Here is a 14,368-nt window from a genome sequence, read left to right as displayed (position 1 = left end):
ATACAAGGGAGCTCATTACTCTCAGGACCAGTCTCTTTCTACTTCATGGAATTCAGATGGTTAGAAAATGAGCTTTCTTATCACACCCAACGTTTCTTCCCTATAAAATTCCTGCATTGTTCCTAGTTCTGCACTTGAAGATACATTGATCAACATGAAATAGACATGAGCAGCTATCCCATGCCCCTTCTTTCACAGGAGTGCCCCTATGCACTACCTCCTTCCACTCCCCACTGAGCCTTCTTTTCGCTTTGAAAGATCACTTAGGTGAGGTGGTTGCCAAGTCCATTCCACGGGCCCAGACTGCATGCCTACTGTGTGCAGCTAAGCATGACTTTCCATACTGCAGTGGATATAGGGTAGGTGGAACATATCTCTGTCCTCTGAAGGTCTTCGGACTCAACACATGAAAAGTGATACATTTAGAGCCGGAAGTGAATGTGTCAGCAATTGCTGTGTAACAAACCACCTCAAAATTTAATGACTGAAAACAACCGATTATTATCATTGACAAATGTATGAGTCACCTGCACGAGTCTGTGGATCTGTGCTTTGTCCAGCCAAGCACAACTAGAGTCTCATTCATGCATCTCAGACAGCTGGAGGGTTGGCCATTGGCTCACTATTGGCTGAAGTGACTAGGATGATGGGGACATCATGCAGCAGGACTCGCCCAGGCTGTTCTCATAGCAGCTGGGCAGGGTTCTGAGACAGTGAGAGGGAATATGAAGGGAATATGAGGCCTAGACTTGAAACCAGTGCTGGTCACCTGCCACATTCTGTCAGCCAGGGCAGGTCACAGGCCAGCCAGGACCCACAGGCTGGAGAAATAGATTCCTCCTTTTCATGAGAAGAATTGCAAAGTCACATTGTGAAGGATATGGCAATCAGGAGGAGTGGAGAAAGGGGTCATTTTTAAATTACACACAGGGTGAGTGTGTAAGCCACGGCCAAAAGTAAGAGGCTCCTGAGCATGTTATCTACAGAGGACATGAAGACAGCAAGACCAGGGAGGAAGAAGTGGGCTCTTCTTGGTTTTCCAAATTGAAAATACTTTTTTTCATGGGGAAACCCCCTCTCTACTAAAAAATACAAAAATTAGCTGGGCGTGGTGGGGTGGCGTGTGCCTGTAATCACAGTCACTCAGGAGGGTGAGGCAGGAAGAATCGCTTGAACCCGGGAGGCAGAGGTTGCAGTGAGCCAAGATCACACCACTGCACTCCAGCCTGGGCAACAGAGTGAGACTCCATCTCAAAAAAAAAAAAAAAAGTAAATACATTTTTTTCTGATTATGACAACAATATTGAACTCAACAATCCACTTACAAAATCAGCTTCTCTTAGATGCTGTCACTCTATGGCTCTTTGCACCTCTACTTCCACGGGAACTACCCAGGAAATAAGAAAACACTTTATTTGTAGCATCCTGTGAGCTTAAATACACAAAAGGGCCAAGACACAATGTGGGAAAATGGAAATACTGTGCAGAAGCTGACTGTATTAGTCCATTTTCATACTGCTATGAAAAAATACCCAAGACTGGGTAATTCACAAAGAAAAAGAGGTTTCGGCCGGGCGCGGTGGCTCAAGCCTGTAATCCCAGCACTTTGGGAGGCCGAGACGGGCGGATCACGTGGTCAGGAGATCCTGGTTAGACAATCCTGGCTAACACGGTGAAACCCTGTGTCTACTAAAAAATACAAAAAACTAGCCAGGCGAGGTGGCGGGCGCCTGTAGTCCCAGCTACTCGGGAGGCTGAGGCAGGAGAATGGTGTAAATCCAGGAGGCCGAGCTTGCAGTGAGCTGAGATCCGGCCACTGCACTCCAGCCTGGGCGACAGAGTGAGACTCCGTCTCAAAAAAAAAAAAAAAAAAAAAAAAGAAAAGAAAAAGAGCTTTCATGGACTCACAGTTCCACATAGCTGGGGAGGCCTCACAGTCATGGCAGAAGGTGAAGGAGGAGCAAGGGCACATCTTACAAGGTGGCAGACAAGAGAAAGTATGAGCAAGAGGGGGAAAAGCCCCCTATAAAACCATCAGATCCTGTGAGAACTCACTATCACACAAACAGCATGGAGATAACTGCCCCCATAATTCAAATTACTTCCCACAGGGTCCCTCTAATGACACATGTTGGTAATGGGAATTACAACTCAAGATGAGATTTGGGTGGGACACGGCCAAACCATATCACTGACCCAGAGGCAGCCTCTACAAGGTGGATTCTGCCCAGCTCACAAGGTTCCCTCTCCCCTGGCCCAAGCAGCCACAGTAATGGGACGGTGGGAGCCATGCTTTTCTCTCCGTAATCCCTCTCAGCACTGATGGTTGGACAGGAAGTGCACACCTGATCCAGCTGGACCGATCAGATTCTGACTTTCAGGAAGGAGGCACTCTAGGCCAGAGAGAATCCAGTCTGTCTCCTGTGGGATCTTGGGAGCTAGGGCAGAGGGATATGGGGACTGAGGGGCCGAAAAGACCCTGAGGAGAGGGAAGAGGACACTGGCTCTCTGACCCAACAGGGACAGGAGCGAGAAGGGGAGGCTCCACCCAGTGCAGGCCTGGCTGTGAGCCTCGCGTCGTCAGAAGCCTGCCTCCTTACAAAAATACTCTTTATGCTTAAAGTATCTGGAATTGGGTCCTCTCACTTGTAAACAAGAGTGCCTCAGCGCTACAGACACAAAGGTGCAAATGAGCATGAGCTGGCTGGAGCTCACAGCACCTTGGGGTCCCTGAGAGAGGTCGGGCGTCAAGGAGCCAGGGGCAGTGAGGCTGGGAGATGGGCCCCGGGTGGACTAGGAAGGGCTTTTTAGGAGGGTGAACGTAGTTGAGGGGTCACTGCACAACCTAAAGGATGTAGAGAGGGAAATAGTGGGCAGAATGTGTTCCAGCCACTGCCTCGGGAAGGAGATGGAGCTGGGGTCAGGGAACCAGCTGAAATCTTCACTCTCTGCACCACCGCAGCTCCAATTTGAAGCTTACAGATTAAAAACTTTGCTTGTAATACAAAACAAAATAGTAAAACAAGGCAAACAAACAAAAAAAAAAGTAGAGAAAATACAGTACATGACAAAAAGGACATTCTGGTGAATGCAATAAACACTCTTACCAAATCCTCAGGGTAATACACTTCAATAGCAAAGTGGGCAAAAGGGTATCCTCCAAAAAATAAACATAGACGGTTCATCGGCTTGAAAAGAAATGCAACCTCTAATAATAACAATAATAAAAGCATAGTGTAAACAAGATCCTGCTTTTCTCCTATCAAACTGACAGGCTTTCTTTTTCAGGATAGTACTTTGTGCTAATGAGGGTATGGGAACCTGTCTCCCTCACACACTGATAGTAACAGTTTGGGGATGCAGTGTGGGGATTTCTCAAGCTATCTGCCCAGGGTAGCAATGCAGGTGGTGCCCCACACAGATCCCCTGTGGCACCTCTTCAGTCACAAGGGCGTGTGTTTTTCTCGTCAGCTCTCTCTGACTTTCAGAGCCCCCTTTGTGGCCAAATGGAAGTGCAGAGAAATTACTACTACCTGGGAGTGTGTCTCGATCACTGAGGAGGCAAGTATTCAAGCACCCAACAGCCGTGCTCCTCATGGGGATAAGTCTAGGGTGTCTTTTCTCCACTGGCTCCCAGAGTCACCCAGCAGGATTAAGCTCCAATTGCCCAGAAGAGAGCGGGTCGTTGATGGCCATCACCCCTTCTCACTCTACCACTCCTCTATCAGTGTTTCCTTTACTTCCTAAGTAAACTCCTGGCCCTTGAATCCTTATCTCAGGAAAACCCAGACTGAGACAACTAGCAATTTGTTGTAATGCACTTTCCAACAGAAATAATCATGAATGTGTGGAAAGACTTAGCTACTAGGATGTCCAGTGAGGTTTGTTTTGTTTGTTTGTTTGTTTGTTTGGAGACAGTCTCACTCTGTCATCCAGGCTGGAGTGCAGTGGTGTGATCTGGACTCACTGCAACCTCTGCCCCTCCCACAACCCCCCCCCCCACACCCCAGTTCAAGCAATTCTCCTTGAATTCAGCCTCCAGAGTAGCTGGGATTACAGATGTTGGCGACGACACCCAGCTAATTTTTTTGTATTTTTAGTAGAGATGGGGTTTCACCATATTGGCCAGGCTGGTCTCAAACTCCCGATCTTAGGTGATCCACCCACCTCAGCCTCCCAAAGTGTTGGGATTACAGGCGTGAGCCACTGTACCCAGCCTTTTTTTTTTTTTTTTTTTTTTTTTTTAACAAAATAATAAAAGTGAATCCAACCAGAAGTTGTGGTTAAATAAATCCTGGTATATCCATGAAATAGAATACTGCTTGGCCACTGAAAATGAATTAATTATACAAAAACACCTTGGATGAATCTTCATGACAGAGTAGAAGAGTGTTAGCAAATACTAGGTATACTTGATATTTCTGCAGTATTTATAAGTATGTGTATCTGCCACAATTGTAACTGGGGTTGTTTCTGGGCAATGTGATTACTGGCTATTTTTCTTTTCTCATGCATTTATATGTACGCACGCAATGAGGGCATATGTGTGTGAACCTCTATATTTTCCAAACTTTCTGTCATAATCATGCATTACCTTTGTAATTAGAAAACACAACTTAACAATAAATAAATGCAACACCAATGAAGAGAAAACACTTAAATAGAATTTATATAAATTTATTTAGTTGCAGGAAACATAAGAAAAAAATACGCTTGCCCAGCACTTCATCACTGTATTTTGGGTTTTTATGAAATTCAGCTCCATTTGACATAAGCAATGATTATCTTCTCAAACACACCACCCATCAATTTTACAGCATCATTCTTTTTCCTCAAAGCATTAGATCGTATGCTGTTCTCAGTGCACTCCAAGCCATTCACTCATTTCACCTATGCTCTAAAGGTACAAAGTTTCCCTTCTTTAAACACACAAGGGGGCGCCTATGAAGCACGGACAGAGATGAGAACCAACCATTATTGGTTAAGGATCAATCGCAACCATCTACAGAAGCCAAAAGATAAGATTAAAACTGCCATTTGCAATAGGGACAGCGGTGGGACCACCTTTGAATCCTGCACTCCCAAACAGGTCATGTTTCCGAGTAAGAAAAGGCATGTAGAACGCCAGCCTGTCTGCACATCCTCTGAAAGATGGCATGTGTCATCCTGATCGAAGACACCGGAGGGGCATGATACATATTCAAATATCTTTACTGACTAGTGATTCTATTATTTTTATTTAAGATAATTTTTTAAAGCACTCTGGGGCTGATTAATTTATGCAAAGTATTTCCTTAAGAATAAAATGAATTTAACACTGATTCTGTTTTCAAGTTTGGAACTGACTAGGGACTGGTTCAAAATTTTACCTTATTTCCCACCAACTTCTCAATGGGTCTTGGATTTGTGGGCTTTCTTAACTCGCCCTTTTTTCCCGAAGCATTTCCGGTAGCCATAGGCACAACATTTAAAGGCGATGAAGGCCACTGTCAGCACGATGGCCAGGAGGAAACCGATCACGTCCAAGGAATGGTACTGGTACCAGGTGAGGTCGTGGGCTGCGGGGCGCAGGTGTGGTGCGCCCTTGTGCCTCATCACAAACTCCACCCAGAACACGGCCAGGTCCAGCGGCTCCACCGGGCGGTCCTTGTGAAGGCTGGAGAGGTGCATGATGTTCTCCTTGTAGCTAAACACAAAGACAGTTCCGTTATGCCTGGAACACCTGTGGTATGAACAATCCTCTCTTTATGCTTGTTGCTGCCTAGGAAGACTACCAGATTTTCCAAACTTGGGAAAGGAAACCTGTTTCTATTATTGTTGTTGTTGTTGTTGTTTTTAGATACAGAGTCTTGCCCTGTTGCCCAGGCTGGAGTGCAGTGGCACAATCATGGCTCACTGCAGGCTCCAACTCCTGGGCTCAAGCCATCCTCCTGCCTCAGCCTCCAGAGTAGCTGGAATTACAGTCATGCACCACTATGTCTGGCGAAGTTTGAAATTTTTTGTAGAAACAGGGTCTTACTGTGTTGCCCAAGCTGTGTTACTATTATAACCTCAAAGGTTATAATTAAGAACCTTATTCTTAATAAATGTTCTTGAGCTCTTGAAAAAAAAAGGAAGTGGCCGGGCGCGGTGGCTCAAGCCTGTAATCCCAGAACTTTGGGAGGCCGAGACGGGCGGATCATGAGGTCAGGAGATCGAGACCATCCTGGCTAACACGGTGAAACCCCGTCTCTACTAAAAAATACAAAAAAATAGCCGGGCGAAGTGGCGGGTGCCTGTAGTCCCAGCTACTCGGGAGGCTGAGGCAGGAGAATGGCGTGAACCCGAGAGGAGGAGCTTGCAGTGAGCTGAGATCCGGCCACTGCACTCCAGCCTGGGTGACAGAGCAAGACTCCGTCTCAAAAAAAAAAAAAAAAAAGAAAAAAAAGGAAGAGAAGGAGGGAAGGAAGCAAGGAAGAGAGGAAGGGAGGAAGAGAGGGAGAGAGGGAAGGAGGGAGGGAGAGAGGGAGGAAGGGAAAAAAAGAAGGACCAAAATTATATTTTAGAAATATTTTAACCTTGCTTCCTACTTTTCTTCTTTTCTTTTTAGTGACATTTTTGTGAGAAATTTCGTTATACTTTCATACAGTAAAATAAAGAAAGGAAAAGGTCATGTCAGAAATTATGAATAGTCTCCTATTTGAAGTTGTAAACAACCACCTCTGGCCAACGTAAAAGTCATTTGTAAGTGCCAAATCCAAGGTGATGATCTATTTGTAATTCAGTCATTGAAACATTAAACTCTCCGGGTGCTAGATTTAGCATGAGGCTGTGTCTGTTCAGCCACTTAGTGCGAAATGGATTTCTGTTTATTCTGGAGTGTTAACAGCCCAAACAGAACATCTCAATCCGAAACAGGTTAGCTGCTTCAACCTTTGGTGCTAGAGGAATGAAGAGGAGGCTGAAGAGGAGAGGGAAAAGGAGGAGGAAGTAGAAAAGAAAAGGGAAAAGAAAGAAAAAAAAAAGACACTCCTATTTGGACTAATTATGATCACTGTTGACTAATATAGTTTGGGTATTTGTCCACACTCAGATCTCATGTTGAATTGTAATCCCCAATGCTGGAGATGGGGCCTGGTGGGAGGTGTTTGAATCATGCGGTTGGATCCCTTGTGGCTTAGTGCTGTCTTCCTGATAGTGAGTTCTCACGAGTTCTTAGGGAGTTAAAAAGCATGTGGCACCTTCCCCCCAACTCCCTCTCACTCTCCTGCTTTTGCCATGTGACATGCAAGCTCCTGCATTGCCTTCTGCCATGAGCAAAATCTCCCTGAAGCTCCCCCAGCAGCCAAGTGATGTCAGCACTATGCTTCCTGTATAGCCTACAGAACCACAAGCCAAAGAAACCTCTTTTCTTTATAAATTACCCAGTCTTGGGTATTTCTTTACAGCAACGCAAGAACACCGTCTTTAAACATATCTGTAATGTTACTTGGAAACATTGTTATAATGTAATATTAGTATTTGACCATAAACCATGTTCAATACCATCTTCCTTTTACATAAACCTTAAGATGGATTTTCTTGGAACCTTCTTTTTTTTTTTTTTTTTAATAAGACGGAGTCTAACTCTGTCGCCCAGGCTGGAGAGGAGTGGTGCAATCTCTGTTCACTGCAACCTCCACCTCTCGATTCAAGTGATTTTCCTGCCTCAGCCTCCCAAATAGCTGGGATTACAGGCATGCACCACCATGCCTGGCTAATTTTTTTATTTTTTATTTTTGGCAGAGATAAGGTTTCTTTATGTTGGCCAGTCTGGTTTCGAACTCCTGACCTCAAGTGGTCCACCTGCCTCAGCCTCCCAAAGTGTTGGGATTACAGGCATGAGCCACCGCGCCTGGCCAGAACTTTCATTCAATAGTAATTGAGAACCTATTACGACCTGGTTGTCTGCATAAACTGATGTTTGAAGATTTTCCACTTCTCTTTATTTTGTGTAGGTACTGTCCCCAGCTCAGAGTGTTGGAATCATGGAGATTCACAATCAGACAGGGATGGCTTGAAAGTGAATAGATGAAAGTTAGTTAATAACTTGAGCTCATTGATTTGTGTTTTTTTAAAAAATAATGTATTAGAGAATTTGCACCAAGTCGTTCTTAGGTTACAGTAGTTATCTGTACCGCTGAACAAATAATCAAAATTATATCCATAATGTGAGCCTCAAGAAGGAGCTTCATCAGCGCAGGGAAAGAAGTCAGGTTTTAATGGTATTGATGTGTGAGCAGGACATCCTGACATTGAGGTGGTCAGAAGAAGCCGCTGGAAAGAAGGAATGGGACCACACCATCCAACATTCTGGGCACATGATGCTCAGGTCATGTGGACTTTTCTTTTTTTCTTTTTTTTTCTTTTTTTTGAGACAGGGTCTTGCTCTGTTGCCCAGGTTGCTGGAGTGTGGTGGCATGATCATGGCTCACAGCAGCCTCCAACTTCTGGGCTCAAGCAATCCTCCCACCTTAGCCTCCTGAGTGGCTGGGACTACAGGCGTGTGCCACGGTGCCCAGCCAACTTTTATCTTTTATCCAGTGGCACCAAACACACATGAGCACCTCAAAGGTGGGAAGTCAGTCATCAGTCTTCCCCTGTTGTCCCTTGCTCAAGCTGGTGTGTCCCCCTGTGTTCTATCTCCTCTCATCTGAACATGCTCCAGCTCTTCATATCTGTCTTCCTGACTGCTGCTTCTTTCTGAAGGAGGTAACCATGGGAGAAAGCAATGGACACGCTCATAAACACATGCACACACACACACTCATATGAATGCACACGCGTGCACCCACACATGAGCACAGCCACATGCATAAATGCGCATGCACACATGCACACGGTATCTACTGCTGGATGAAATCTACCACTGGCCACCACTTCTTCCTATAAGGTTCTGATAAGCCTATTATTACCAGTGAGATTGACAGTAATATCCTAACTTTAATCCAGAAATCATTTGCCCTTTGAATCATTTTCAGGGCCATATTTGAACAAAGTTTCCTTTGTTTTTACTCTAAGCCTTTGTCTGTGATATCTTATGGCTCCTTCATTCATAAACTCCATGGACAAAATTTCTCAGAGGTTCCAGTGCTGCAAAAAGCTGTACTTGTAAGCATTTGAGTTGTTTTTCTCTTATAGATACTATGCTTCTTATAATGGAGCATTTCTTTCTGTGCAGAAAACTTATGGATCAGATGTCTATTATGGCAACTTTTTTATATAAATTGGCGTTTTAAATCTAGCGGGGGAAATAAAACTGTAAATAAATTCTATGATAAATTATATATGAACTAAAGAATCCTTTTATAAAATGAATAATAACCTCTAAATTATCTTATTTATAAATTCAAGTCAGATGCGGTGGCTCATGCCTGTAATTCCAGCACTTTGGGAGGCCGAGGCAGGTGGATCACCTGAAGTCAGGAGTTCTAGACCAGCCTGGCCAACATGGTGAAACCCCATCTCTACTAAAAAACACAAAAATTAGCCGGGCGTGGTGGTGGGCACCTGTAATCCCAGCTACTCAGGAGGCTGAGGCAGGAGAATTGCTTGAACATGGGAGGTGGAGGTTGCAGTGAGCCAAGATCGCACCACTGCACTCCAGCCTAGGTGACAGAGCGAGACTCCATCTCAAAAAACAAACAAACAAACAAACAAAAATCCAGATTTTTATGTATTTGTTTTTATATTTGAAACAATGCTATTAAATGCTACATAAATATTTACAAATTTGAAATCATTTTATCATGAATGCCATGGCCAAAGTATAGTATTCTTCTGTATCTTCTCTCTTACCTTTTGTCATTGATGACTGCTTTTAGGGCATTTTCTAAATCTTCAGAAGTCATTTCAAGAACATTCAGGGTCACTCCAGCTCCCTTAGTCTCCATGCGCTTTGCATTGTCCATCTGATCACCAAACAAGGGCATCATCACCATGGGAACGCCATTGCATATGCCTTCATAAATACCATGGGAACCAGCATGGGTGATAAAGGCACGGGTCATTGGGTGACCTGAGGTGCAAAGTAGGGAGGATGTCAGCAGTTACGTCTCTGAGTTTCACAGCCAGACACATCTAGGTTCTGAAAACACTCCAAAGACTCAGTGTTACTCACATGCCCTTGAGATACCCCAGTAGATAAAAAGCAATGTAGGATATGTTGGCCATAATATTTTTAAGCTCAACAATCCTTTAGAATAGCTGTGCTTAAGCCATTTTCTTAATTTGACCCTGGTTTGACCTACACATCCAATCCTCCCAACATACCAAGAAGATCGTTTTGGGGTAGCCACTTAACAAGTATCGTATTGTTCGCAAGATTCGATGGTGGGGTTCCAGTGTACCGCCACAGGACCTTCGAGGGGCAAAAAGAACAGAATGCAAAGAAAGAACATAATATGATTAGAAAACAAATCTGCTATACTAACTAGAAAATGGGGGTCCTCTGAAGGAACATAACCTTTAACAGAGTGGGAGGCTCAGCAACTATGAAGGCTTCTGAGGACTGGCAACTTTCAGCATCTTGTTTTGGAGGTTTAGTTACAAGGGAGTATGCACTACGTGAATTTGTGACAATTTATCAAGCTGTGCACTCAGGATTTTTTTTCATTTTCCTGCACTTCAAGGGCAAGTTTGCTTAATAAAACAAGTGGATGCAGAACTATAAGAGCAAAAATATAAGACATAAATTCAATGTCCTAACCAACAGCTTTTTGGAGAAATACTCCTATTTAATATGAAGAAACAATATCCCTTTTATTTTATTTTTAAATAAATTCTCCCTAATATACTTTTGAGTCTCTTAGAGAAAATGAGACTTCCGAGTGTGGTGGATGATAGTTTAACAGAGTATTTGACAACAACCACAACAACGAAAAAAAAACCCTTTGGATTAATAGTTGGCAAGTGGCAGGGAAAAGCCAAATTTAAAGTTCCAACTTAGAGAATTAATCTGGAAGCTGGAAGTCTGGGGTTAGAGCTCCTGTGAAAATAGATATGAGGCCATAGTATAGAATCTTCTTACTGTCTGAGGGATTTTGCCCAAAGCATCAGCAATTGCCATAGCTTTCTTCTCTGGAATTTCTGCGACCATTGATCCCAAAGAGAAAACCACAATTCCATGTTCTCCAGAAGCATTAATGTAGGCTTCAAATTCCTAGAGCCAGAAGAAAAATTTTCAGTTAGTTTTTTCTCATATTCTTTGACAACTACATACGGTAAGTTATGAATTAGATATCTTCCTCTTAAGAATATGATTAAAGGCATGTGTGTTTGAGATAGAGTAAAAAGTTACTAATACGTAAGTTTTATAGCATTTTCCTCTCCTTTACTTCCTTCTAAAGGAGGAAGGGTTCTTGCTTACAGAATTATCCTTGAGATGCAAAATTCAGTTAATGTGCTAATTTTCCAAAAGCAAAGCACAGGTACATGCACACACATGCACACACCTATACATACATACCGTGATAATTCCACTTCAAGGACACAGAGCAAGGCATCAGTGATACAGAAGGGAAAAGCTGGGAAGGGCATGGTCCCTTTAAATGATATGGAAGTAGGGAAGGGAAGTTCTGGGTAAAAGAGGGTGTGGTCCCTGGCGAGGGCTCCACCCCCAGACCTGTGCCCACAGACCTAGGTGAAGACAGGTATTTTTGTTTTCCTGCCTAAATGTTGCATTTCCCAAAACCACCCTGGCCTGCCACGCCCTCATCATGTGCCTATAAAAACCCCAAGACCCTAGCAGGCAGACACACACGTGGCTGGACATTGGGAGGAGCACATCAGCGGAGGGACACGAGGACGGCTGGACGTCGAGAAGAACTCACCAACAGGGACTGGCAGGCCACCGACCAGCAGAACAATGTGGAGTTTGGCTGGGGCAGTCGGAGGAGAGCCCAGGCCACTGAGCCTGGGCCACCGAGCGGTCCGACTCCAGGGGAAAACCTTCCCATTCCATCCCCTTCTGGCTTCCTCCATCTGCTGAAAACTACCTCCACTCAATAAATCCTTGCACTCATTCTCCAAGCCCAGGTGTGATTCGATTCTTCTGGTACACCAAGGCAAGCCCCCAGGACACAGAAAGCCCTCTGTCCTTGCGACAAGGTAGAGGGTGCAATTGAGCTGGTTAACACAAGCCGCCTACAGAGGGCAAAACTAAAAGAACACTGTTAACACATGCCCACTGGGGCTTCAGGAGCTGTAAACATCCACTTGTAGACACTGCCTGTGAGGTCAGAGCCCCACAGCCTGCCCGTCTGTATGCTCCCCTAGAGGTCTGAGCAGCGGGGCACTGAGAAAGTGAGCCCCTCCTGCTGTCACACGCCCTGTCAGGGGGACAAGGAACGTTTTCCTGTTTCATCAGCATGGCAATTATTTTCCCACTGTAGATTTCAGTGGTCCAATGAATCCCACAAAAGTCTCTCAAATGGCTTTATGGGTTTATTTATTGTTATTATTATTTACTTTAAGTTCTGGGATACACATGCCATGGTGGTTTGCTGTACCTATGCTGTCCTCTAAGTTCCTCCCCTCACCCCCCCCACCCCTCAAGAGGCTCTGGCATGTGATGTTCCCCTCCCTGTGTCCGTGCATTCTCATTGTTCAACTCCCACTTATGAGTGAGAACATGGGGTGTTTGATTTTCTGTTCCTGTGTGAGTTTGCTGAGGATGATGGCTTGCAGCTTTGTCCTTGCAAAGAACATGATCTCGTTCCTTTTCATGGCTGCATAGTATTCTACGGTGTATACGTACCACATTTTCTTTATCCAGTCTATCATTGATGGGCATCTAGGTTGGTTCCATGACTTTGTTATTGTGAATAGTGCTGCGATAAACAAATATGCGCAAATGTCTTTATAGTAGAATGATTTCTATTTCTTTGGGTATATACCCAGTAATGGGATTGCTGAGTCTATGGTTTTACGTTTCTAAAGAATACTGAGGGCACTAGTAAGGTTGTGTGATGTGGCAGGGCCTGCCCAGAATTGAGGGGTTCCCTGGGACATGTGACTTTCAGTGCTAAAACCTGAACAGTCCTGAGAAAGCCAGGACACTGGTCATCCTAGATGTGAGTCACAGGAGACCTCTGACAGGGCTCAGCAAACGCGATTTGCACAGCAGGACTCCTGCCAAGCCTGATTTGGAACACGACCAGGAAAGCCCCAGACACTGACCATCCTTCCCCCAAGGTGAGCCCCCTCTCCCCGCCACTCTCACCAGCCCCAGGCCCTCATGAGTCCTCTGGCTCTTAAGGGCCTTGTCTTGACCTTTTCCCTGGGGGTCATCTAAAAGGTCAGGGAGGACAGAGTCATCCTCCCCACCACCGTGCTGCATTTTTGGTTTGTAGCAAGAACACCCTGAGGATGGTTTTTCTGAACTCCTTCCTCCCTAGGGTCTGCCCCACATCTCTCCCTTCTCTCTCCCTCTTTCTTGGGGAGAGAGAGCTCATTTCCAAGTGCTCTTCAAGCTTTCTTCTGAGCGATGGTAAATGGCTTACTCAAATTTCCTAAAACCTTTGCTCTTTATGAAACCCACTCTTACACTGAAGCTCATCTGGAAAGGGCCGAGTCTAAATTCTCCAGGCACACCCTCCCACGCCCACTCAGCAATCAGCAGGATGTGATTCACACATAATTGAACCCACATAAAAGTCCATAAACGTCCGAAGTTAAATAGCAGGAGATCACGAAAGTTTAAATGGCACAAAAGTTCATCTAGAGATTCACGCAGGGCAAACTGCAGAGAAGTTGTCATCATGGCCAACTCCTACCTCAGCCAGCTATTATGAGGCTCAATAAAGGTGAAGTCCATCCCCTACTTGGCAAAGCTTCCCTTAAACTTCACCCTGACTTCACAGTTACTGGAATGACCAAAGAGTGAAGCAACATACTAACTGAAAATAACACTCTAATCCCCCACCATTGATTCCCTTCAAAAAAAAGGTGAGATCCCCCGAATGAGAGAACTTCCCTGCTCTGATGAGACTTCCCCAGCCAAAATCAGACATTTAACATAACTCCTAAACTTTACTAGAATTTTGTATTTTTAGTTTAGGCTTTTAATTGGATTTTCCCTTCTCAAATGCATTTCGTTTTTCCAGAATTCTTCTTTAGCACTTAGACACCATATGGGGCACCTGTGACTTCACCATCACGCATTCCCAGTAACCCACGTGTATCTCAACCTTCCCTGCTCCCAAGCTTTCCTCTCCTGGCCATCTCAAAGCCTCTGTCCTCACTAATCTTCCGTTCAGTTATTTTTCTCAGATCCAACATTGTGATTGTCTGTGAACCATTGCTATCTCACCCTGGCAGGGGAGCAACATCTTGGAATTCTTGAGTTTCA

The 14,368-nt window shown here is 44.6% G+C and overlaps 1 protein-coding gene across 5 annotated transcripts in view; it reads right to left on the bottom strand.

The window, feature by feature from the left end:
- Positions 1–4,661: 4,661 nt before the first annotated feature.
- LOC105473888 (UDP-glucuronosyltransferase 1-6) overlaps positions 4,662–14,368 on the bottom strand; it is a 136,843-nt gene continuing 127,136 nt past the window's right edge. For all 5 annotated transcript variants that reach the window (XM_024790279.2, XM_011728057.3, XM_011728056.3 and 2 more), the window contains exons 2-5: positions 11,048–11,179; positions 10,291–10,378; positions 9,817–10,036; positions 4,662–5,686 (exon numbers count right to left, since the gene is read on the bottom strand). In XM_024790279.2, the coding sequence (XP_024646047.2) occupies positions 5,389–5,686; positions 9,817–10,036; positions 10,291–10,378; positions 11,048–11,179 (738 nt within the window). In that variant the 3' untranslated portion in view covers positions 4,662–5,388. The remainder of the gene's footprint in view (positions 5,687–9,816; positions 10,037–10,290; positions 10,379–11,047; positions 11,180–14,368) is intronic.

This window comes from Macaca nemestrina, chromosome 11, assembly GCF_043159975.1.
Source record: "Macaca nemestrina isolate mMacNem1 chromosome 11, mMacNem.hap1, whole genome shotgun sequence".
In the NCBI taxonomy this organism is placed as follows: Eukaryota; Metazoa; Chordata; class Mammalia; order Primates; family Cercopithecidae; genus Macaca; species Macaca nemestrina.
The sequence above is the reverse complement of the archived record's forward strand: the minus strand, read 5'-3'. Positions and strand labels throughout refer to the sequence as shown.